Here is a 25575-nt window from a genome sequence, read left to right on the forward strand (position 1 = left end):
TTTTAAAAACGTTATTTAAAGAGTAGTTAAAATTTAATACTGCTTCTCACCTCAACTCCAAGCTCCTGGTGGCTAAGTCAGTATGGCAGGGCTCCCTAAGGAGGTCCTGCTTGTATTGATGTCATTCACGTAAGAGAGTATAAAATACATTTTGGACATTTTCATATTGACAAGTCACTTTGTCATCTCGGTCTTTATGTTACTTCATTGTGGCTAGAATCACAGACATAAGAAAGAACACCAAGCACAAAGCTTTTGTGAACCTCTAATATTTGTGGAAGTCCAGCAGCGTGCTCTGCATCCAGCATTCCTATAAGACATCACAGCTAAGCATGAAGATGGGTCAGAGCAGTGGGAATGAGATTATTAAGTCCAAATAGAAAAATCCCGAGCAGGTAATCTTCTTCTGCTGGTATTTGCTAGCAGAGAAAACAAGGAGCAAGTGGGGCATATGTTTCTGTGATGGTCTGACATCCACATATTTTCCATATGTCACACTAGGTTAGCTTCTCAAGAAAAAAATACAAATGACTCTTCATCTCATTATTAATTTTTGCATACCTCAAGATTTGCTTCCCATATCTGTATTCACAGTTGTGCAGACAGGACATGCTCAAAAGCTATATGAATTTGACTTGTCCAGAATAGGTGATTTCCATCTTTGCTCTGTTCTTGAACAGTAATTCCAAACTTGACTAGGACACAACTTATTATCATGGTCCAAGTCCTCTTCTTCCATGCACCAACATAACAGTTCCAGGCATGGCACTGTTTAGAAAAAAACCCCAATAGCAGCCTTACAAGGAGGAAACTTTACATCTTCAGCATCAGATCCACTCTGATGTTAGCTCTTGGCTGAGTATGTTGTACAGGTGCTGAACGAAGGAATAAAACTGGTTGTCGATTTTCAGGTTTTTCAGGTGAGTGGTCCCCAGAAACACAATATGGCTTTCTGCCAGAGGGAATTCATTCCAGAAGAGGACTGAAGAGTGAATCAATATGCACACAATGGGGTTATAGCTGTATGCCTGGGTGAAAAATGGCTGGGAACAAGCCCTGGAGCTAAGGTTATGTGAACTAGATTTCATCCATCAGCATCCTCTAAAACAGCTCTGGAGTCGTCTGGATCAGAGCCAGTTCTCCAGATAGGCAGGCAATCAGGACTTTGGAACTCAAATGCAGTCCTGGCTTTTTTTTTTTTTTTATTTGGGGGGGGGCAGATCTGTTCTAAGAAGTCAGACAGCTAAGTTTAAGATGACAGCAGAGGTGAATCATGCTCCCCAGTGAGTACCCTGGAGTTAATGTCTCTGGAAATACACCAACACTGAAAATGCCCAAACTAGAGCTGTGCAAAAAAACAGATACCAAAGGGAAAGGGTAAAAAAAGGCTCATGGGAAGCTATACCACTAACACCTTACGTAGATTTTGTAGTTCCTATTTGATCTTTTCTAGATGTTGTTCAAACAAACAAAAAGTTCTGGTAGGGTACAGAGGGCATTCCCTGAAAGGGCAGTGGGCAGTGCTCTGCCATGAAGGTTGATATTTAAACCAAAGGTTCAGATACTCTTTCCTCACATAGGCAAAAGGAATCTGCCAGCATAGGATAAAAGACAGGAAACTTGGTCATCCAGACCCTGTTTTTTCTGGAAATGTCTGATGCACAGATATGAAGAAAAATTTGACCTACTGAGATAGGTTTAGCAGAAGAGATTGGAAAGCTGATGGAGCTGGGCTGCTGGTATTGAAGGAAATATAAGGATCATATCTCTACATGTCTTAAAGTGATAATTAAGTGGGAGAAGGGAACACTTTCTCCTATCTATCTGAGAAGAAAGTTTTGGACAAATGGTAGGTGTAAGGTATTTTTGAATGTTGGTTGCTTTTCCAGTGGGTTCTCCAGCTTGTTGTAAAGTGACAGTTCACATGGAGTTTGAAAGCTGCTGATTTCCCACTTGCTTTTGGTTTCTGGAATGCACTGGAAATATTTATTACCAAAAAAAAAGAAAAATGGGTCTTTGAGGAAACTGATGGCAATAGAGGAAATTCTGAGGGAAGGACAAATCAGAGTCTTGTGGTAGCTAAGGCTCTGCAGAGGTTAAAACACAATAAACAATAAATGTAGAATGAAAGATCTAAAAATAAACAAAAAATAAAATGGAAGGTGTGACTGGGCAGGAGGAAGAAATGTATATCCCCAGGCCTCTTGCTTGTCTGAAAGCCTCAGAGTTCTCATAACTCAAAGTAGGACACAAACCCGCTTTCTCTCAAGTGTGTGCTGGACATTGCTTATTTGGATCTTTCATCTTCCTCCTTTTTTTACCTTTCCATTAGTATTTAAACAATGCAGTCACCATCCTCTTCACCATCTCTGGTCATTGTCCTTGGGTGACTAAATGGCAGCTTTGCAGTCACTAGAGCCTCTAGCTTCGTCCCAGCACCACCACCCCAGCACCAGAAGCCAAAATGTTTGAATCTGCTTACCTAAAATGAGGTTCCTGGTCAGCAAGCAGCTCCATAAATTGAACTGATTTCCCATTGCAAAGTTATCTGTGCTGTGGCACACTCCACACACAAAGGCAATTTCTATGACAGTTCTGTCTTTAAGCAGGTCAGATTTCCTTTCCTGATCATATCTATTTATACTGTGTTGATGTGATTTGCTCTAATGAACAACCAAATGCACACTGATTACCCCCAAATCCTTGTGAGCTGCTAAAGGAGCGTTCTAGGTGTGCCCAGCCAGAATATCAGTTAAAAAACTACCAACATAATAGAAAGGGGTGGGAATGTATTCAGGCACCAAATTTAAGCATTAACTGCCCTGCTTCCACCCAGCTGTTAGGGGTTATCATTTGTGCTTTGATTTATGTCAACATTCCCTTGTCTCATCCTTTAGGAAGAGAGAATCATCTTCTCTATCATTAGCCCTTCCCACTGCAGATTACTACACCTGAGCAAGCCATTTTAATGCTGCTTATACAGACACTGCAGAGAAATGGGAACTTTTTGGGAGCAATTCATCTGTGACCTCTTGTAGATATCTCAGAGAGTAATGAAGCATCTGGTCTTATTCATGGCCACTGGAACCGGGGTGACTCACTTGGAGGTAGGAGGCTGTATTTGTTCCAGTGTATCCCATAGATTCTCTCTATCTCCCTTAGCTTGAACACTTCAGGTCCTTATTATGGTCATAAGCAATATGCAATGTTCCAGGCTAGAAAAGTCATAAATTAAGATTTACTTGCTCTACCTGCAGCAGTAGGTAATAATAGCCTTCAAGATTTTCTGAGAACTTGGGAAGTATTTCTGGAAAGAAAAATGCAGTCTTAAAAAAGACTGTGAAGGACAACTATAAAAACAATTGAGTTAAAAAACCATTTCATTTTGATAATTTCAACTGTTGTTTGACTTTTTTCCAAGGCTTTTAACATAATTCTATTGTAAACTAACTTGCATTTCAATGCTCTATTTTTTAAGACCTGGAGGAAATAAGATTGAATTTAGAAACTCTTGCAAGAGGAGATTTTAGTTGAATTTGAGAAGATTTAAAGTCTTCCTTTCTTGAACAAATTTATTTTTCTCTAGTCAGGAAATTCATCAAAACTGATCCTTTCTAGGAACCCTTTTTGCTTCTGCTGAGTCAGCATTCCCTGGTGAAGAGCTGCTTGATCAAAAATTCTGTCTGAGTTCAAAGGTTTTCCTGCACAGGGATTAATTATTCCTTCTCCACTGGGTAGACTATGGGCTATGCTGACCTGGTGCTTGCAAGTGTTACCACAGCAGATGTGACCAGAAGCATTGCAGTAATGGGAAATGGTTCCATTTGTGTTGGTTTCTGTTAACTTTTAGTGTAGCTTTGGGAAATGCATAGGTTTTTATTTAAAAAGGATGAGCAGGTCTTAGCTTTCAGAGCAGATAATAAACAAAGTATTCTGTTGATTTCTTGGTTGAAATTATGCATCTGGGAATTAGGACTGGCAGTATATGTAGCCTTCTGATGCCATTATTATATTGTTTTTTAAAATATAATCACTCTTGTAAAGCAATTCTAAAGAGATTTTTTCACTCTTTTGGCTGAATGCTGACTCTCCTCTCCCTCTGCACATTCACATGTAACACCAGTGTCCCCTGGACACAGCATACCAGACCAGGCTCTGGCACATCTTTTTGTGGTGGCTTAAGATGTCAGTGCTCAAAAAGGTGGCAGCAGAAGGCCAGGCACCTGTGTCCCTGCTAAGCCAGGATATCTATCATTGCTCAAGCACCCTCTGCATCAGCATATGCTGAGATGCTGGGCTGTGCCTGGCTGTCATTCTGGGCTCCTGCAGCTGCTCTTTCTGGCGAAAGAGCACCAGAGCCCAGAAAGCTGTCATGTGAAACATATAAAGCAAAAACTTCTTGAACTGCTGCAGCCAGATGGTCTCAAGCAGTTGGAGCACTGCCATTGAGTAATCTCAGTGACTCCCATTAGTGGCACCTTTGGTTTTCAGCAACTAAGCATCACAGGATTTCCTTTAAACTCAACCAGGACCTAAATGTGGCTATCTTCTTTGATCCTGGGGCTTGCACAGTTTCCAGCAGTAAGATTTTAAATAACAAGTCTCATCCTGCATCAAGATTCTCAGATCTGAGTCTGTATTTCAGCGTGTGCTAAAGCACATGCTAGGTTGCTGCTGTCTCTTTGTAATAGTAAACCTGTTAACAAGCATACAGAAGGGGCAGAAGGAGGGGAGGTCAGCTGTTGTCAGCAGTCACGTCCCTCAGATCCTTTTCCTTGTTTGGGATTAGAATGGTCTGTTATTGTTTTGATCCTCCAGAATCCTCTCGTTTCCAGCTGTTTAGGGAGTCCTTTCAGGGATGGGTAATCATGCTGATGCATCCATGGGACTGAAGCAGAACACAGAAGCCAAGTGAGTCTGTGCTGTCCTTCTTGCTTCTTTAAATTCAGATTCAAAAGCAAAATAATCTGAAAACCATTTATAGGCCCTTGCCTTTCTTTTGTGTGTTATCATTACTGATGAGGCCAAAGGTGACCAGTTAGCATCCCTCCCACATAAAGCAAAAGATGACTAAAATCTAACTAAACTCTGATCTCTGTTGCTTACTGTGTGAGGCAGCTGAGTGCTGTTGCTCATGAACCACACAAAGATGCAATTAGTGTAACAGCTCTTTATTATGAATGCAGCAGAACAGAATTAGAACTCAATTTACAAGTCCCCCTTTCAAACCCATTCAGCCGTTAAGGCTGCATCATCTTTCAGTCTTCCAAGGCATATAATTGATAAATGATTTGTCCCTGCACACCTCGGCTCCTCATCTTTATTCATGAACCAATTAATCTCTGTAGGACACTGTGATCATTTACATATATGGCCAATGTCACCAACCTCTGTCATTTCATTCAGGAAACAATTTTGCAGCCTATGAAACCACCAGGAGGGGAAAATCTGGACTATGTCTAAATTTCTGTGGTTCTGGCATTTCTCCCTCACGTTATTCTCAAATATAAAAATCACATGCTACGCGTGCTAGAAAATTATGGGTTAACCTGGGAGAAAACAGATTTCTTGTCCCTGAGTGAGTGCTGGCAGGCAGTGGCTGAACCTGTATTAGTAGGTTGTTTCCACATGTTCTAAAGCTTGACAAGCCAAGGAGGCATTTTGACAGTCCAGGTCTCATTAGTACAGTTCACAACCTCTAAAATTAGCAGAACCTATATTTCTAGAATCTGGCTCCAACAGCAAAGTTGGGAAGTTACTAGAGATATTTTGCAAGGTCTGATCACGACATGGGCAGCATTACCCCATGTGGGTTTTAGAAGCATTATGGGACGCTGAGGCCACATTTCCCTTATGTCAAATGTGATTTGACAACACAGCAAGCAGTGGAGGTATGGCAGGACCTGCATCCCTCCTCAGAGATCTCTATTACTTTTCACTGCTGTGGCTGATTGAGCCTTTCACTGTCACGTTACTTAACCACAGGATAGTTTCACTAGCATGCAAGCAAACACAGGTCTTGAGGAGAAGGCATGTAGAGGTTGATGCTCCTAAGGTTTATCCACTACCTCTCAGGCATGCAGGGTGTTCTGCTGCAGGGCTGCAAAATCAAGGGAGGGCACACTGCTGAGGGGCTGGCCAGAAGATACGTCCCCACCTTAGTGACAAACCAACACATGCTCTGAGGTGTCTGTTTGCTTAACTGCAGTGAAGAACCAGGACAACTTCATAGGCTGCCAAAGGTGCTTGGCAACGGGACATTGCTTTTCTGCCTACGGGAATCAAAGCAGCACCATGCTTGTCACTCACCTGCTAGGAGATTTGCCAAGTGGATGTGTGGGGTTTCTCTCCATGCTTTGTGCATTTACAGATTTTCATTGCTGTATTTCTTTAGATCCTTAACAAATGCACTAAATGAGTGCCTGTCCTGAGGGAGTTGAGTGTACCTATGCATGACTGGTTATGTAGATTTCTGCTCTTTTCACAAATTTAAGACATAGCATTACCTGTGAACACATGGCTTGTGTGAATTCTGACCTTTCTCAGCTTTGGACAATTTATCATGAATCAGTAATAGTATCCTTGGAACAAATTAGGTTTCCTGTGAAGCACTGTTGCCTTTAAAATGTTAAAAGGGCACAAAAAGTAAATAAGGTTTGATCAAATACAGTGCTTAAAAAAATATAGTCATTTTACTCAGTGAAAACTAAAAGCTGTGTGTTACTTTGAGAGCAGCAAATGAATTGTCAGGAGAATGACACAGTTTTCCTGATGGTAGAAGAGAACTGACATTGAGTGCTGACTAACAAAAATTATAAACAAAATGAGAACATTTTTAAGTGATGCTGGTCCTAATTCAGAGTTTTCTCACACTAAGCTGTACAAAGTCCACAGATGTCACCTTACACAGAGCTCCTTTGTTTCGTATCCTACTTAATGAACTGCTTCTTAGGTTTGTGGATAAATTTTAGCTCCAGTGTTGCTCAACACAGCATGCAATGAGAGCCGGGCATTCAGCGGTGGTGCTAATCTCTGCTGCTTGCCCTATCCGCTTGCCTGAAAAGCACTGGACTTATGTGGCTGAGCAGCCTGAAGAAAAATGCTCCCACATTCTTGTCAAGACTGTTCTTCAGATGGTGGAGGAGGATGCCAGAAGTAGCAGAAGATAGAGAGCTGGAGAGCCCCGTTAGCAACTCAGCACATGGGTTTTCAAGATCAGAGGCACAAGTATCCATTTCTCCATCAAGCTGAAAGCAGCAGTAGCTGAATAGTTGCTGTAGGACCAGTGCTGCTCATGTGCTTTTTGCAGCCGTCTGCCAGAGACTGGGTCCTATTTTCCAAACAGAAGCCAGATCAAAGCTGCTGGTCGGTTAAGCAGCAATGAACACCAGGACATGAAGTTTGTGATTAGGCTCACAACAGAATTAAGCTGCACTTAGAAGGATGAGTGTCAGGTTGGGCTTTTAGTTCAGTTCCAACTCTGGAGGAAGTAGAAACGTATCTTTACCTGTACAAGAGCACACAGCAGCCAGCCACACTGCTTGCTGACCCCTTCCCAAGGCCAGAACAGATGATTTCTAGCTAGGATAGATGATTTACAAGAAGGTGTAAAATCCTCATCATGCACCTAATTATACTTTACTACACTATGGGGGGATATTTCCTTCTGAGTCCATCTGGTGATCAGACTGTACCCTGAAGCATGTGGATTGATTGCCCTCATGTTTTTTGGTCTAACTGCTGATGCTTTATTTTTATTTGTATGAATGTCTAAGCCTTTTTGAAGCATTGAAAATTATGATTAATTGTGCAATGAAAATCAATAATGGAAGTGCTTACAAAGCCAGCTTGATTTGGGAATGAATCCCAAAGACAGCTGCTTTCTCTAAGAGTGATGGAGAAAGTTGGAGAAAAGCAACAGAAAAAAAGTCCAGATCCTGGTGGGTTTTTTTGGTGATGCTTGTCATAGGCTTAACCCCTTCAGCATCTGCTGGGAGCTTTGTTACTGGCTGATGTTACCGCTTCACGAAAGCAAAACCTCAAATCCATCAAATAAACAAGAATACCCAATTTAATAGAGATGCACTGAAAAGTGAAAATATTTACACTCCTGTACCAGAATGCAGCCCCATACCCTTGGGGTCATGACAGATCCACTTTTCAAGAGAGATTCCAGGGATAGGGATGAAGAAATGGCAAGGCATTTACTATGGTATCCCTGCCAACAGCTCTTACTCCCTTTTGCACGCTGACAGGTGCTGGCGTTTTGCCTAGGTTAAGTATTCAATTTTTTCTGTATTCTCAGAGGAGCCCATTGTCAGAGCTCATGCATGCCAGTTTCTAGAACTCCATATAGAGTGAGTGCCATCTCGTGGTTAGCTCTCCCTGCTGCACTGGGCCAGGGCTTGTGCCGGGGCTCTCGGCGCTGCTGCAGAGCTGCACGTTGGAGCTCAAAGATAGTGCTCCCAAAAGCAGCCTGGAGGCAGGGGACTAGATAAGGGGAGAGCTCTGTGGCAGGTGCCCGGCTCTGGTGCTAGGATACTGAGGAGGAAAAACAGCCTCTTTCACAAAACATTCTTCAAATAAGAGTGTACATCACCTGGCCCCTCTCCAGAGACTGAGCTAGAGTCAGCTTTCAATCTCCAGGGCCCCTGAAGTCCTACAGAGTCTTAGGTCTTAAGCCCTGCCAGGGGAAGTTTAGGTTGGATATTAGGAAGAAATTCGTCACAGAGAGGGTAATCAGGCATTGGAATGGGCTGCCCAGGGAAGTGGTGGATTCTCCGTCCTGGAGGTTTTTAAGATGAGACTGGATGGGGCACTTAGTGCCATGGTCTAGTAACCACGGCAGTGTTGGATCAAGGGTTGGACTTGATGATCTCAGAGGTTCTTTCCAACCCAGCTGATTCTATGATTCTATGATCTTGCCTAGTGGAAATGCGCGATGTGTGAAAGCCTCCTTTCTCTGCCTCCCTCAGCGGGCTCCTCTAAAAATCCTACCCCTGTGCAAAACCGCAGTTGCTAAGGGCTGGTGTGGAAAATGCCTAAAAATCCCTTCTGCTCTCTGAGTATAGCAAGTGACTCCATTCATTTGAGATCTACAGAAAAGCCACCTCTCTCACCCTGGCACTGCTGTTGTTGCCCATCTGTCAACTGCTTCATCTTTCATGACTGCCCCTGAGTCTGGGGTGAGACCATCTCCCTGACTAGGGAATACAGAGCAGGGCTGTCTTCAGGCAAGATTACCTGGTCCTTTCAGATCTATACCATCTATCAAGCCAAAACGGCCTCTTCAATTTGCAGACATACACACATATATGCAACACGCATGAAACACATGGTCATCCCACCCAAGAGAATTGCTGCAGTCGCAGGTTCTGCTTACACTTTCCTTTCTCTGGTGTTCCTCTGCAGGGCTCCCTAGTCACTCATAAGAGGAGAACAGCTGCTTTTTCAGTGCCACCCTCTTCTCTGGCAACAGCAGGTCCTATCTCTGAAAACAGGAGGAGTGGCGTAGGGGCCATAGATAGCTCCCCCTCTCTGGGCAATAATAATAATAATGGCCAGCCTTCGCGAGCGAAGATTTGGGAAAGGTCATTAACCCTTCGAGCCTGCGCAGTGGATTTTTTAGGTGAGACACAGCGTGCGCTGAACTGAGCCCACCCTTTAATCCTGAGGTTCATCTGCCGGGGCCGAGCAAGCTTGGACAGTGGCAGTGAGGGTCTCAGGACGTAGGTTTGTTTAGAGTGACCTTCTCTTAGATGGATTGCCTTACAAGGCTGACGAGCTCCATCTGCCCGGGGGGGCTGGGAATCGAACCCGGGTCACAGTGGTGAGAGTGCTGCACCCTAACTGCTAGACCACCAGGGGCCCAGATTAATTAATTAATCTGGGCAATAAGCTAGGGTGATATCTCCATCGTATAATACTTAAGATGTTCTCCTCCTTTATATTGTGACTGGACAGGATGGTCTTAGGATACTGTACCTTTCCTACCCTGTATTAAATACATGGGCTCATAAGAGGAACAGGGCAGTCAGATCTGATCAGGAACAGGATCTGGCCATTACTGCAGAAACAAAGCAACATATTTGCATTGCAGATTGCTTAAAGAAGTTTATCGGTACATGAGCAAAGGAAGGGGATGATGGAGATGGTGCCAAATGGGGAAAATCATACTGCAGGTCCAGCCAGCACAATATCCCACCTTTGGCAGTGTCTCAGAGTGGCATGTTCAGAAATAGCCTAGGAAATAATTTTTCCCACTCTGTGCAATCTGTGGTTTTGATAACAATACATAATACAGAAGACATATCCTTAGCGAGCCCACAGATAATTTTTAAATCTCTCCCTGTTTCAGCTATATGATACACACTTCCCAATTAGCACATGCACTACTTAAAGCAAAGACTACACATTTGGCTTTAAAGAACATTTTATTTGGAGAGACTTCTCACATCACTGAATATTGGTTTTTTATTAAGGCAATTCTGAAGGGCTGGAGGAGAGGGAGGGGGATAGGGAGAGAGCTGAGACTGTGTCAATGGGATTGCATTAAGGCAAAGTTCCCTCCTTCTGCATTTCACCACAGTAAAATCCACATAGAGGCCAGAACAGTAAATGTCTCATGCCAAGGAAGAGATTCAGTGCAAATATCCTGCTGACTATCTATAGACACGGCTAGGTCCTCATCTGAGACAAGTTGACAGTGCTTTGTTAGCCACAAAGCTAAGCTGATTTAGCCCCATTGAGGATCCCAGCCTGGGTTCAGGGAAGCATTTTAGTATTTGTTTCATATGCAAGCACAGATTTAAATGCTCTCCTGAATCAGAGCCGCAGCCCTTTGAGTGCAAGTCTGTGAAGTTAACAGAGTTTAATTTTTATTGGCTACATAAATATATCATTCTGCATTCCTTTGGTTCACTTCTTACAGTATTGCTACCAACTGAGTACATTCCCTTAGTTTCTTTATCATGGTTTTCATTTCATTTCATTTCATACTTTGCAATCTGTTTCTGTTTGAAGTATGTTATGACATAAAAATGAATTATCCTTTGGAGAATGTTTCTTGCAAAAGTTCCAGTTTGGAGGTATGTTTTTTTCCATGAGCAGTAATGTAATCTGTGAGTAATGCCACTGACAGCAGAGGCATAACTTGCAGGGAAAAGTACTGCTCAGTTCACGTAGCAGCAACACATTGCAGACACCAAATACTTCTCTCTTTACAAAAGAATTTCCTAAGAGGATTCTACTATTCAAAAATATAGTCACTAATATTTGAATTGGCTTGGGGAAACCCCTTGAGTTATCCCAGGTGCAAACGGAAGGTAAGTATGGCAGAAATGCTATGAAAAGCATGACGATATTTTCAGGCAGAAGCAGCATATAACATTTCATAGTCCTAAAAGCTGTCTGTACCTCCCAAGACAAAGATCTCCAGGTGACCTCTGACAGAAAACCCTGGTATCCATTAATAAAATTGAAAGTATTGAAAGCTTATTCAGGAATATGAAATGGTTATATCTAGCAAAGTGGAAAATAAGGCAAAGAAATCAAGCACATATTACTGTTCAAATCAAAATATTTCCTGGATACACGTGAATACACAACTTCCGTATAATCTGGAACGATGTGTAACATTCATGCCTTAAAAGCATGAGCACCCTGCAATTTCTTTGATACAGAGAAGAGCATCCAGTTTGAGGGAATCTAAAGGATGAATAACAGGCACCAGTAAAAGTCTTTTGTGCTTTAAACTTTCTTCATGCCTTTTCCCATAAGGCAAGCAAAGACTGTCATGACCATTTTGGGTTTTACTTCAACCAAGTCTTCTGGAAGGGCATAGACTCTTGCTCCAATTTTTCTTGCCATAGAGATGGCATATCTGCATTTCAGGGGTGAAAAAAAAAAAAAGGAAAAAACAAAGACATAAATTAGTGCAGTAGCATTAATTTTCCCTCTGTTAAGTGTTTTACCAGAGTGGGTTTTACTGATTCACCAAAGTTAAACTTTTCTACAGGAATGTATGAGACAGGCTCATAAAGAACTACATTTCCAGTAAAAGGTAGAGTGTATTTCCTGGTGGTGAGAGCACTGATTACCCACAGGATGGGAGACTGTAGACCAAACTCTGGTATGAAACATTTAGTCTCCCTTCCCCTGAAAGATTATCCTCATAACCAGCCATTCTGGTCTTGCTCCTCCTCAATCCCTGAGACTCAGTCTTTGTGCATAAACAAGCTTGCAAGGATGGAAGCAGAAGGCTGATGTCAGTGGAGATCAGGAAATCAATATTCAGGGACTTCTATTTCAGTCATACCCAGAATGTGCAAGTTGACATTTCCGTCTCCCTGCTCAGAGTGCACTGATGCACAGGTACTGTCTGTTCTCCAGTGGGTTTGTCTCTTCTATTTTTCATTTAAAAAGCTAGAAAATCCTAGGTTCTTCCTACTTCAAAGCACATATATTTGTGAAATTCTCCCCATAATGCAGAGAAACATTTGGAGGGTGAGGGGGATGGGAGTGAGAAATAAGGAAAAGAGCAGCAGAAGAATGAATAAGAACAGAGAAAAGCACACATAGTATTACAAGGAAAGAAAGAGAACAGATGGTAGGAAATGGAAGGGAAAAACAAGAGTGGAAAAAGTCTTCCAAAAAATGATGGCAGCTCTGATTGCCTTACAGTCATCTTTTTCTCTTTTGTAGTTACCGTATAGAAAAAGAGAAGTTAAACTGATGACCAGACCAGGAGGTGATCTGTGTAACTCTGAAAGGAAAGGGAGATGCCCCCAGAATTGACTCTATGCTAGGAAATCATTTGCATTCAGGGGAAAAAAAAAATCAATATCTGCATCCACAGAATCAGTTTGTCAGGCATGAATCCTGTCCTCCCCCTTCTCTCTTAAATATGCCTTTATTCCACCTGTATGTGCCTAAAGAGCTATCATGACCTCTAATCACTGCTTTCCGCGGCTCACTATTGTTGGCATTGTTCCCTGATCTCTGAAAGAATTTTAAATTTAATATGAGAAAATAGAAGCCTGTGAAGCCAAGTGATTTTAATTCCTTCAAGGGATTTATAAAGCAGGAACTACATTACACATTTCATTTCCATTGATAGTCTTTTTACTACCTAATTCCTAGCCTTCATGCTTCTAACTCTGGTGGTATCTCTCAATTGAGGTTGTGCCAGATGGGAATGACAGAAGAGCAGTTTTCAAAGACAGAGTTAGGCAAGCCTGGGCAGGTAACTCATGTTAAGTGTCACTTGGCACAAACGTACTTAGCATTATTTAGTTTCTCCTCATCATTCAGGTCCTCTGTTTTCAAGAGGTCATACTTGATCGATCCTGGTTGAATGGCATCAATGAGATCCAGGACTGGCATGCTGGTGCTGATTTTGCTATCCTGCATACATGGAAAATAAAATTAGATGCAAGTGGATGACAAATCTTCCACAAAGTCAGAGTCTAGACTCGAGAACAATGGACAGTTCAGTGAAATACCATTTAGATCTTCACAAAGGGCTGCTTAGAATGATTTTTTATCTAAGGCAGACTAGGAACTCTTTCAAGGATCGTTTTTTACCCAATGAATGAGACATCATAGAATTGTTTAGGTTGGAAAAGACTTTTAAGATCATCAAGTCCACCCTTAACCTAGCACTTCCAAATCCACCACTAAATCATGTCCCTAAGCATCACGTCTACATGTCTTTTAAATCCTCTGAGGATGGTGACTCAACCACTTCCCCGGGCAGCCTGTTCCACGTCTGGACAACCCTTTCAGGGAAGAAATTTACCCTGACATCCAATCTAAACCTCCCCTGGCCATTTCCAAACTTGAAAAGTCCATTTCTTGTCATCCTGTCACTCATAACCTGGAAGAAGAGACCCCCACCTGACTACAACCTCCTTTCAGGTAGTTGTAGAGATCAATAATGTCTCCCCTCAGCCTCCTTTTCCCCAGGCTAAACACTCCCCAGCTCCTCCAGCCCCTCCTCATAAGCTTCTCTTGTGCTCCAGAGCCATCCCCAGCTTTGTTGCCCTTCTCTGGACACACTCCAGCACCTCAATGTCTTTCTTGTAGTGAGGGGCCCAAAACAGAACACAGAATTCGAAGTGTGGCCAAGTACAGAGGGACAGTCACTTTCCCTGATCCTGATGGCCACATTTTTCCTGATACAGGCCAGTGTGCCATTGGCCTTCTTGGCAACCTGGGCACGCTGCTGGCTCATGGCTGTTGACCAGCACTCCCAGGTCCTTTTCCACTGGGCGGCTTCCCAGCCACTCTTCCCCCAGCCTGTAGCCCTGTATGGGGTTATTGTGGCCAAACTTCAGGACTCAGCACTTGGTCTTGTTAAACCTCATACAATTGGCCTTGGTCCATCGATTCAGCCTGTCCAGGTCCCTCCACAGAGCCTTCCTCCCCTTCAGCAGATGCTCACTGCCACCCAACTTGGTGTCCTCTAAAAACTGAGGATGCACTTGATCTCCCTCTCCAGACCTTCAATAAATATGTTAAACAGGATCAGCCCCAATAGTGAGCCTTGGGGAACCCCTCTAGTGAGCAGCCACCAGCTGGATGTAACTCCATTCACCACCACTCTCTGGACCCGGCCATCCAGACAGGTTTTTACCCAGGGAACATCCATGCCATGAGCAGCCAGTTTCTCCAGGAGAATGCTGTGGAAAACTGTGTCAAAGGCTTTACCAAAGCCCATGTAGACAACATCCACAGCCCTCCCCTCATCCATTAACCAGGTCACCCTGTCACAGCATACAGTGCCGTTAAATCAAAAGATGAGGTGTGAGGCTAGTGAATTTGCTTCCTACGGGGAGAGGACATTGATACACATCTACTGATGGGAGGTGCGAGGGGAACCAGCTGGGTAATTTCTGAACTCTTTACATGAAGTTTGATGGATCTGTTCTCGCCTGGTGCAAACTGCTGATTTATATCCACTGAGTGTCCCCTAGCTTGGGAAGCATCATAGATTTGTTAGCAGAATTGGGAGCTCTCTAGCATTGGTCCATCTCTGTGTTTGTATGGTACCTTGCAAAATAGGGTAAGGTACCCCTGAATAGTAGTACCAGATTATAAATGTATTGCTATTGTTCATTTTAATACTGTTATTTGTAATTGCTGTTGACTTATAATCAACAGCACAGCAGTTCTTGCTTAATTCCAGTCATCATTCCTGGCTTCATACTTTGATGTCCCATGTCAAACTGGAATTCAAGGTGTTTTCTGTTATGTTCATATCATATTTTTATTACCTTTTCACATTAAAGCCCCTTGGATAAAATCCGTATATTTGAACATGCTTTTAAAAGGGAATACTCGAACTATGTAGTTAGTTATATCATAAGGTAGAGTGTGCATGTATATGTACACATACATGTATATACAGGCAATGTATATAACATACACACAAACACACTGAATAAGAGATTCCTAAGCAGAGACTTCCAACAAAAAACTGTACCTTGAAACTGGAGATGGTTGAATCCTTCCCAGCTGCGGTCAGTGTTTCATTGACCCAGCTGACAATGATTTCATCATTGACCTTTTCTCCGCCACCAATGTCTTCAAGGATATTCAGGGTGTACCTTAAAAGGGAAGCCAGGATCTTTTCTCAAAGTTTGCTGTAACCTCAGAACTGTCCTGTATGTGCGCAGATTGACTGGTATCACCCCAAAAGTCCTCTTTGACCTGATATTCCTCTGCCTCCCACACACTCGCCGTGCATATGATTTATATTATAACACAATAATTAATCTAATAAATCTAATTCATCCCCAATTCCTTAATCACTGTTTTGGAAGTGTTAAAAGTTTTTGATACTCAAAATTCCTAGAAGGTCCCTCTTAATGGATCTCAGTGTAAGTGACTCATTCTCATAGTGCTTAAAAAATAATCACTGACTTCAGGAACAAAAGGGAATCATTCTGCTCACCTTCTGCATAAAAATAAGCCTGGAATATTTTTCTTATATGTGAGCATACACCTTGGAAAGACATCTGAATTTGATGGTAAATAATCACAACATCTCTAGTTTAAGTACCTGCCTGATAAACCTGTACCTTTCTCTGTAGTCTGAATTTAGTCTGTATTCAGTTCCTAACTGGGTCTCTTTACAGCAGTTACAGAGCTCTTAAACACACAAACGTACACACATAGAGATTTTCATTAAAATGGGGAGAGCTACTGAGTTGTACCCACTTCAGATAGCAGGTTACACAACTTCTGCATCATTTCCTTGTTTCCAGTACATTCTCCCCATTCCCTGATATTGAGACCTTTCAACTTCTTTTCCTCTCTTCCATGCAATGAACATTCATTTATGTTATACAGGTAGTGACAATAATAATCTTCTGCATGTGCTGACTGTAATGGCCTTGCCCACAAGATGTGCTTTCTGATCGTATCCCTAACTAGGATGCAATCCTAGCTAGGAATTCTGCCTTTGTATTTAAGTGCAAACAGAGGAGTGAGAAAGATGTAGCCTGTTGAGCCTTCTCAGAGATAGCTTCAGGAAACTATTACAATACCAAAATGCTTGGAAGTTTGTGGCTGACTGACATACCTTCTCATCAACTGCCAGATTAAGGCCAGGGTGAGTGTACGGTTTCCTTCATTGAGATCTTGCCCAGCAATGCCAACGAGGGAAAATTTGGCTTGATTCTTTCCCAGTTCCACTGCATAGTTGCAGTTTTCAAGCTGTTGATGGCACAGTCAATTGGTGTGGTTCAAAAACATAGGAAAAAAAAAAAGACAAGATACTATTACTTTAAATTCCTTGGATCACTCAGCCTAGATCTTCCTGGGCAAAAAGAAACTTTGGGGCTCTGTGATAATATGGCTGCTTGACTACTAGCAGGCAGTTCCACCCCAAAAATACCATGGTAAACAGTTAACGTTGACAGAAATGTTATTCTTTGTCACCAGGGCCTGAAAAGTAGACTATCACAGAAAATAAAAATTTTTGGCTCATAGGTACCTCCAGCATCATGGCATTGCACTGAGACAAAGAGTTAGTGTCCCAGTTGATATTTTAGGTCAGTAGATTGCTCTGGTCTAACTGGATGAAATTAGTCATCCAGATAGTTGCAAAAAAGCTTTGCATTTAGCAGCAGCTGTGTGATTGGTTCTTGATGCATTTGGTCAAGAATGCTTATCATCACTCTCTTCATTTGATGTGGAGGGCAGTGATCCAGACAGCTGCAATTAAGCTGGTGCCACGTGTCTCTTGCTGCAGATGCATTATAATTGGTGCTTAAAATAGTAGCAAAAGCGGTCTGCAAATACAGATTTTAAAGAATTATGCAGAAGTTGTCAAGTCTTTTTACTTTACAAATATTTTTCACCTGTCAACAGAGCGAGTTGAATGTATGTTTATTTTTCAGGATGAAAAGTTAATCACTAACTAGACAAAAAAATCATTTAATGTGCTGTAGTTGGCACTGGAGAGCAACATGAATATCCACACTGTTGTTTGAAACTATAGACATACTCTAAGGACAAGGCATCACTACTCGATCTATTCCAGGTTTTTTTACCTTCTTCATGTTGCCTCCCAGTTTAGGATATGGTGGTTTGTTCACTCTGTTCCAGTCTACTGGCACTTTGATCTTTTCATAGAGCTGGAAGATAACCAAGGCATCTGACAGGTCACTGAAAGCAACAACAGAAAAAGAAACATTATTGTCTAAAGAACAGAGAAAGGAAACACAACTAAACTTAGCAGAGGTAAACTTAGTTTCCTAAAAAAACCCCAAAAAGCAGCATATATTCTGTATATATATTTTGTAAGCAATTTCTGGCTGTGTTTATCATCTGAAGGAAATGTAATACCTTGTCTTACCTATATAAGTGATTTACACGTGGATTAACACCCAGGGAATTCATCCAGTTCCTGAACGTCCTCTCTTCCCTTGTCTCACCTAAAACAACAGATACATCAATCAACAAGCCTGCAAAACAAAACAATCCAGTAAAATAAGTGTCTTGTGAAGAAACACTAACTCTGAATTTACAGTGTGCTGAAATAACAAAAGGAGACACTGGTTGACGTGTGAAATAAGAAAGCATGGTACAACATGCAATATTTCTTCATGGCCTATATATTATAGTATTTTGCCAGATTGGCCTTTAAATGCCTTCAAGAAATCAAGAACGGCCTCTGCCCCAGCATGAACAGTTTCACTGTGAGGCTGAGAAAGAAGGACCTGAAGTTCAGCAAATGATCCGTACAATGATGCTTCTGACCCCAGTCCAGAGTAAGTAGGCAGCAGGTTTATGCAAGATCTGATTTTTAATTTATATCCTCAAATAAGAGAATGCCAGATCAACTCTAATTTCAACTAAAAGCATGCTCAGTAGTCTGTACTGGTTCAGACATCCCAAAAACCTTTTTGTCTTTAAGCGTGTGTTATCCACAGAACAGAGCCCCAGATTACAAGAAGCTAAAAGCAGGTAAAGGACAGCCTCTGTTTCCAAAGACTGCCTGTGCTAACAGGGCAGCGAATATATGGCTGAAGGACATAAGATTAGGTTGATGTATCATCAATTCAAAGATGGGGATACTGTGGCACTGGTGGCCAGAAGCATCTTTTATTTGCATTTTCCTGACCTTCAATGGAGCTCCAGTCAATGTCCTGGTTCTCTGGCTTATGCAGGGCAGGGTATTTGTTGAACAAGTTGGCGATGAAGGCCAGATTTAGCTTGGGGTTCCCCCGGACGACATCAGTGGCAGTGACGAACTGCCGGCAGCCCAGGCGCTCCGCCTGCTGCAGCATGCACTCCGCTCGCTGGACATCGTCCTTCTCCTGTGCTGGCACAAAGCAGGGCATCAACCTCACCTCACTGCCTGGCACTGCATGCAAGACCCACCTGGGATCTCCATGTGTGGATCTAGATGTGGAACTGTCAAAGCAGGTCCTTGACAGATTTATAGCTATTCCCTTTCCCACTTCTACTAATGGCAAGTTTGTGTTTTCAAATGGGCTTTGTCTATAATTCGACCATCTCACCATATTGCTTTTAAGTCATATTCCATACAAGATGTGATGGTTTTATGAAATTCCCAAATAAATTTACTTAAATACACTTGTTACATGCTAGTAGTTTATCAGTGTGTCTAAAGTTTTAGAGATAATATCTAACAAAAGTCAAAACACATAATTTAATTTTTTGAAAGCTTTGATTTCTGAAATACAAGATCATTTTGCAATGGTAAAAAGGATTTGCTTGTTCCGACATCCCGGTGCAACCCTATGTTGACCAGCAATGCAAGTAACAGACAGAAAATATCGGCATTTACTCTAAACTTATCTCATCTTACCCTTAATCCTGACATGTCAATAGTAATAGCTGGAATGCCTTCTTCATCTCCCTTGGGGGCAACTTGGTTCAGCAAATGGTAATAAGCTCTTGAGTCCTGTGACAAACAGAGAAATTAAAGGGAAGAAAAATTACATCTAAAGCTAAGCCTCTGAATGCCAGTACTTCCCTGAACAATGTGCCTGCATGCTTCATTTTTATTACATCGATCATTGGGCTACATAATTAAATTAATTAAGCTGGAAGCACTTAGCAATTCCTACTTTATGCTGTGTTTGCCAGATCTATTTCTTCCCTAAGCCCATGTGCTGCAGAATGTTCAACACACAATACAAAATCCTGTGTGCTGCACTTACAAAAAGGACAGCAACAACGAAGAGATATTAGAATTTACTTAATCTGAACATAAAATTAAAGATAACAAAATGCATACCTTTATAATATTGTAGAAGTCAGGCTGCTGAGCATTTAAGAGAAGAAAATGCAGAAGGAGAAAGCAGATGTTTAAAGAGGATTTCTAAGCAATGCTTGAACAGTTATGGAAGAGAAAGCATAGTTTTCAAGGACAAAAGTTAAAACTAACAACAGTATCAGCATTTTTCAGGAAAAAGGGCAGGAACAAGACAAGAATTTAATATGTTGTGTCTTTAATCTTCTGTGAAGTATAACGTTGCTTCCACACGTGGAAAATATTAACTCACTTCAAAAATAGCTCAAAGAACTGAAAATAAAGCTACCTGTTAATGGCTAGGGACTTGACTAACTAACTCAGCTAATGTTATTCAAAATATAAAGTAGATTACGTGCATTCAGGGCTACAGCAAAGGTTGGGCAGAGGAGCGTGTAACCCAGGTGCCATACTGAAGGAAAGACCAAGTGGGGGAATTGGAAGAGCCCCATCCCCTTCCTCTACATCTAGTTACATATTTGAGTAAGGTTCAGGCTTTTCCAAACCAAAGTCAGGTCAAGAGTCACTTAAGGAAATTTAGGAAGGAGGAAAGCAATAGAGGCAAGAAACTGAAAATACAGTGGTAGAGTCCATATGCCCTGTCCAGAGCCAGCAGCCATTCCTTTCCCAGGCATTTGGTGTTCTGGGGCTGACAGTGATGACTGAGAGGTTGGGACAAGGAGGAATACTAGTGAGTGGAAAGGTAAACCCCACTAAAAACATTCTATGCACCCAGCTCCATGTCTTCAGCAAAGTGGTCTCAGCTGCTTGGATTGTTTCAGTGTTCAATCCCTGTGTGGAAGATAGAAATTTGGGTGGGAGCTGCTGTTTTGCTGTTGTTGGTCAGCGTTTCTCATACCTTGATGTCTGAGCTGAAGTTGTTGACTTTGTTGCATCCTGCATTTTCCAGATGATAGTTTGCCCACCTCAGCAGCAGGTCCTCTGGAGACAACTTCATCAGATCCTCCAGGCTCTCTCCTTCTCTCAGAAGAGCGATTAAGGCTAAGCAGGGATGGGAAAAAAAAAAAAACAAAACAAAAAAACAAACAAGAAAAAAATAATAATGTGAATACTTTCGGAGGAGAATGTATGGCTGTTTTCTCTCTAAAGGTGAGTGGCCAAAGTGTTGCCAAAATTCAAGGTGTGTTAGCATGACAGAGGACATAAACAGAAAAAGGGTCTCATCAATAAAATGAGAAAAAGGCTGTTATTTGTGTATCTAGTAGTGGATCATGTAGAAGTGGAAGACAATTTCAGTGTGGTCTAAGAACTACCTATGAGAAGGGAAATCTTCAACTAAATCAGTTTGCTCAAAGCCCTATATGACCTGACCTTGAATGTTTTGGGGGATGGGGCACCTACCACCTAGATGGGGCAACCTAGGCCAGTGTCTGACCACCTTTATCACAAAAAATGTCTTCCTTATAGCTAGTCTAAATCTACCCTCTTTTGTTTAAAACCACTATCCCTTATGTATCACAACAGTTCCTGCTAAGAAGTTTGTCCCCATCTTTCTTATAAGCCCCTTTAGGAACTGCTATAAAGTCTCCCTGGAGCCTTTTCTTCTCCAGGCTGAAAAATCTCAGCTTTCCCAGTGTGCCTTCATAGAAGTGTTCCAGCACTCTGAGCCTTTCTGTGGCACTTCTCTGGATCTGCTCCAACAGGTCCAAGTCTTTCCTGAGCTAAGAAGTCCAGAGCTGGACTCAGTGATGCTGAACACAGGGGCAAGATTGGAATGAAAATATGAAGATAGACTTTCTGCATCTTAGATTAAAGAAATCTCAGTGACCTTCACACTGAAACTGGATTCACACAGGTATTCTGGAGTACTTGCACATGACTTCATGGGCTCGCAGGCCAGCTGGGTTAACTCGTCTGTCAATTGGAGAAGATACCTATTTTATAGAAAAATTAATATAGTATTCATGTTCATAAAAGGAGAAACAGATAGGAGGGAAGGACTGACTCTTGCAACTGCAGTATGTTGAGCTGATCTCTGGATCATGAAAGGCTTTAGAACAAGTTTTGAAAAGAAGAACTAATAACCTGGAAACTAGTTGTTAAGGTGATAAAAGGGGAGAGCATCACACTACTCTGATCTTCTTCCAATATCTTTTGTCAATCCTTGAAAGAAATATGGATTTGCTACATAAAGGAAACAGTGGAGACATACTATATCTGGAGTTCCATAGATAATTTGATACAGGGTGCAATGGGGTTAAACTGGACCAGAGGGGGATAATAAAAACATTTGAAACTAGACAGAAGATTTTATGAAGGAAAGAGTGTTAACTGTAGGCTGGAAGAAGGATTCTTGTGGAGTTGATCATGGATTGATTTTTGGATTAATGTTTTCTTTTTTTTTTTTTTTTTGCATCAATCATCTTGGTACAAATACTAGCAATGTGCTTAAAATGTGAAGATGATATTCACTAGGTGGCATAGTCAATACAGAGGATGATCAGGAAACCAGACAGAGCGAACTAGATGACAGTAATAAAAATGGAATGTAATTTAATAATGCCATATTCAAAGACTTTCACTAGGGAATTGATATGAATAACTGCTATTAGCTAAAAGCTTATATGAACAGAGGATGGGAACAAGTGGAGTGTATTAGATATCTTCTGAGCTACTCTGAGCCGCCATTTGATATGACCATAGGAAAAACAAACATGATATTAAGTGCATCCCAGGTAATTCCCAGAGGTTGGGATGTACTACTGTCTTGATATCATATGCTCAGGAAAGTTCACTAGAAATACAGTGTCCCATGTTCAAGAAAGGGGAATTTTACCCGGAGCAGCTGTAGAGAAGGGCTATCAGGGAAAGATAGAACCTGAAAAGAAATAAAAATTATCTTGGCTTGTCTACCCTGACAAACTGAAGTTTTAGATGAGAAGTGAAGGAAAAAATATCAGAAAGTCAAAAATAGCAATTAAGCAAGGCAAGGCTACCTACAAAGGAATGGAAACTGGAAACTCTGGGAACTGGTGGCTCTGGCAATAAAAGGTATAGAAATGTGAAAGGGGTGAGGCAATGAAGGTAACACCTGCATGGAAACTAGAGGAAAGAAGTGTCACTGTTGGTTGAGCAGACTATCCAGAGGCATGGGGAACAAGGCAGCAAGATGAGGTGCCATGTGAACTGCATGTACACACCCACACCCTCACCCTGCAGCTACTTCATGGAGAATTTTGGCATTGGTAGATACATCTGGAATGCCAGTTTGTGGCTCCCCAATATGACAGAGACATTGACAAACCGAGGCAAATTAGTGGAGGGAGACCAAGCTGGTTGGATTGGAGTATGTGATATATGGGAAGAGGATGAGAAAACTGTGTTTGTTTAGCTTGGAAAGAGGTTTGAGAGGGGAACTAGTACTGTCTTCAACCATTATAGAGGAACCAGGTCTGCATTTGCCCAGTATGCAAAGCAAAAGCATGAGAAGTTGCAGACACAAGGTGCAGGAAGGGAAATTCCAACTAGATATAAGAAAAAAAATTCAGAGCAAGAGTGGCTGGGCTCTGGAATAGTCTACCCAAAGAATACTGGAGAAGGCCCTGAGCAACCTCATCTACCTGTACTGCTGTAAGCAAGTAGCTCAATGGCTGAATCAGAGGACCTCCAGAGGTTCCTTCCAGCCTAAATTATTCTGTAATTCTATAATTCTGATTTCACAAAGAAAGAGGAGATGTTTGGCAAGAAAGACCAAAGCTTTCTGAATGCAGACTTCCTTATCCCAGATTTAATGCCAAAACACCAATACTTGGGTGTAGACCATTATTCCTGATCCAATGAGACTGAAATGGCTCTGAACATATAAGTCTACAGACAGCCTTGGACTTTTGACTGCTGGAACTTGTGAAAAGCGAGGAAAACTAGAGCAGTCAAGGAAACAGGTGACATATACTTGAAGAAAAAAATATTTTTTTTAAAAAAGACCTTTATCCTAAAGACTGTTCAGTGATAACAGTAGAGAACTGAAATCAAGAGCCATACGTACCTTCATTCCTGCTGATCTCTATGTCAGCAAAGAGTCCAATTTTGATGACTTGCCATAAAAGACCCAGAACCAGGTAAGGTTTTCCTTCTTTTAAGTCTTCAGCTCCAATGTTAACAACATGGCACCCAATGGCTGAAGCAGAGTTCAGGGCCAAGTTCAGATTTTCCTATGGAAAGAAGAGATGTTTTGAATGATGCAATAACTGGGGAACTGAGGATACAGGAAGGGAGCACAGCCAAAACTAGTGAAATCTGCAGGCAGCCTCACTGTATATGCATTTATATACCTAGAACCATGTCTTTCCTGATGCAGCGCTCCAGGTGAAGTCTCACCAGAGTAGAGGGACAGAATCACCTCCCTTGACCTGCTAGCCACACATGTTTTGATGCAGCCCAGGATACATGTCTGATCACAGGGAGCAGGGGAATACAGTATCTCCTGGGGAGTACAGGTAAGTTCTGGGTCCCAACATGAAGACAGAAAGAACCTCTCTTTGGCAAAGGTGAAAGAAACCATGTCACCAGGCATTGGAGATCAAAGTGTATGTCTGCATTCACAGTGATGTCCTGGCTCAATCCTGGTTACCAAAGTCAGGATCTCCCTGTGACTAATGCTCAAGCACATGCTCAAGTACAGACTTAGCTACAACATGGGGCAGGCTCTCCTCTGCTCAGTCTTGCCCATGTGGAGGAACAAGGGAGCTACAACCCAAGTGACTGGCAGATATTCCAGGCCCAGCTCTCCCTAAGCACTATGCAAAAGCCCTGACGCCTAAGTTACAAGTTACTAGCTGGCAGCGTTTACAAAAAGCACACTGTCATAGGAATCAGTGTGATTCCTGTTAAGTTTTTAATCTCACAGTTCAGCCAAGGTCAGAACTGGTGAAGTCTGGATATTTTCTTTCTGAACTTCAGATTATAGACTCCTGGGAGTGTTCAGTGGAGTCAGAGGGACACAGTGATTCACAGTGAGAGGCAGAAAGCAAGTGATATTTCAGGAACATTATGTTCCTTTGCCATTTCCATTTAAAAAAAAAAGGAAATAAGAAAATTTGATCCATAGGTCTATATTATTAAAAAAGGTGGCTTGGTAAACAGAGTACAAGTAAAGCGGGGAAAGAAGCCTGGAAAATATAATTTATGATACAGATTTGCAATTTTTCATGTGAATTTCAGCACTGCTGGCATGACAGGGAGATCAGATTAGATACCAAATGCAGAGAGAGACACAATGTAAATTCTCATAAGCTAGAAAAATTGAACCATTTCAAATTAATTACCTTTTCTCCACCAGACAGCTGTAAAAGGGTTAAGTTAAAGTGGAAGCTATATTGATCAAATCATGTCTATCTGTGACACAGATTGATCTGAGCTGCATCATTAAACTATGCTGCTGACCAAAATGATTAGAACTGAAAAATGTGATATAGAGCATAGAAATCCAATTTAATGGCTTTTGAGCTTTCTTGAGTCTGGCTGATGTTCCATCAGTGCAGAGTAGCTGAGGGCTAAACTGGATTAGGTTCATGTCTATTTCATATATCTATTTATATTCTATACCCAGACACATAGATGTTGTTCATATAAAAATCTCTCTACATACTGCTCGGTGAGAAACACCATAAACTTTAAATAGGTGAAAATTAGCACTATTATTTGTCCAATTTTAAAGTCATACACATGTGCATGTAATAGAAATAAAGAAGTGCTTCAGTATTCAAGGTGAAATAGCAAGGCTTGTAAAAGGCAGGCAAAGGCTATACTCCCATTTCAGGCATGTT

The 25575-nt window shown here is 41.7% G+C and overlaps 1 protein-coding gene and 1 long non-coding RNA gene across 3 annotated transcripts in view; one reads left to right on the forward strand and one right to left on the reverse strand.

Moving 5' to 3' along the window:
• Window positions 1-2915: 2915 nt before the first annotated feature.
• On the forward strand, window positions 2916-24235 carry LOC108497491. 2 transcript variants are annotated; one of them, XR_001874843.1, is made up of 4 exons: window positions 2916-3107; window positions 4836-4911; window positions 20700-20899; window positions 24108-24235. It is a non-coding gene; the product is annotated as an uncharacterized LOC108497491 (long non-coding RNA). The 2 variants fall into 2 exon arrangements; XR_001874842.1 differs by lacking the exon at window positions 4836-4911.
• LCP1 (lymphocyte cytosolic protein 1) overlaps window positions 10426-25575 on the reverse strand; it is a 30834-nt gene continuing 15684 nt past the window's right edge. The window contains exons 7-16 of the mRNA XM_017815159.1: window positions 23796-23961; window positions 20649-20791; window positions 19343-19438; window positions 18632-18827; window positions 17864-17942; window positions 17559-17673; window positions 16586-16719; window positions 15485-15608; window positions 13280-13404; window positions 10426-11881 (exon numbers count right to left, since the gene is read on the reverse strand). Coding sequence (XP_017670648.1) covers window positions 11749-11881; window positions 13280-13404; window positions 15485-15608; window positions 16586-16719; window positions 17559-17673; window positions 17864-17942; window positions 18632-18827; window positions 19343-19438; window positions 20649-20791; window positions 23796-23961 — 1311 coding nt within the window. The 3' untranslated portion in view covers window positions 10426-11748. The remainder of the gene's footprint in view (window positions 11882-13279; window positions 13405-15484; window positions 15609-16585; window positions 16720-17558; window positions 17674-17863; window positions 17943-18631; window positions 18828-19342; window positions 19439-20648; window positions 20792-23795; window positions 23962-25575) is intronic.

Source organism: Lepidothrix coronata, unplaced genomic scaffold, assembly GCF_001604755.1.
Source record: "Lepidothrix coronata isolate B3197 unplaced genomic scaffold, Lepidothrix_coronata-1.0 Scaffold48, whole genome shotgun sequence".
Taxonomy (NCBI): domain Eukaryota; kingdom Metazoa; phylum Chordata; class Aves; order Passeriformes; family Pipridae; genus Lepidothrix; species Lepidothrix coronata.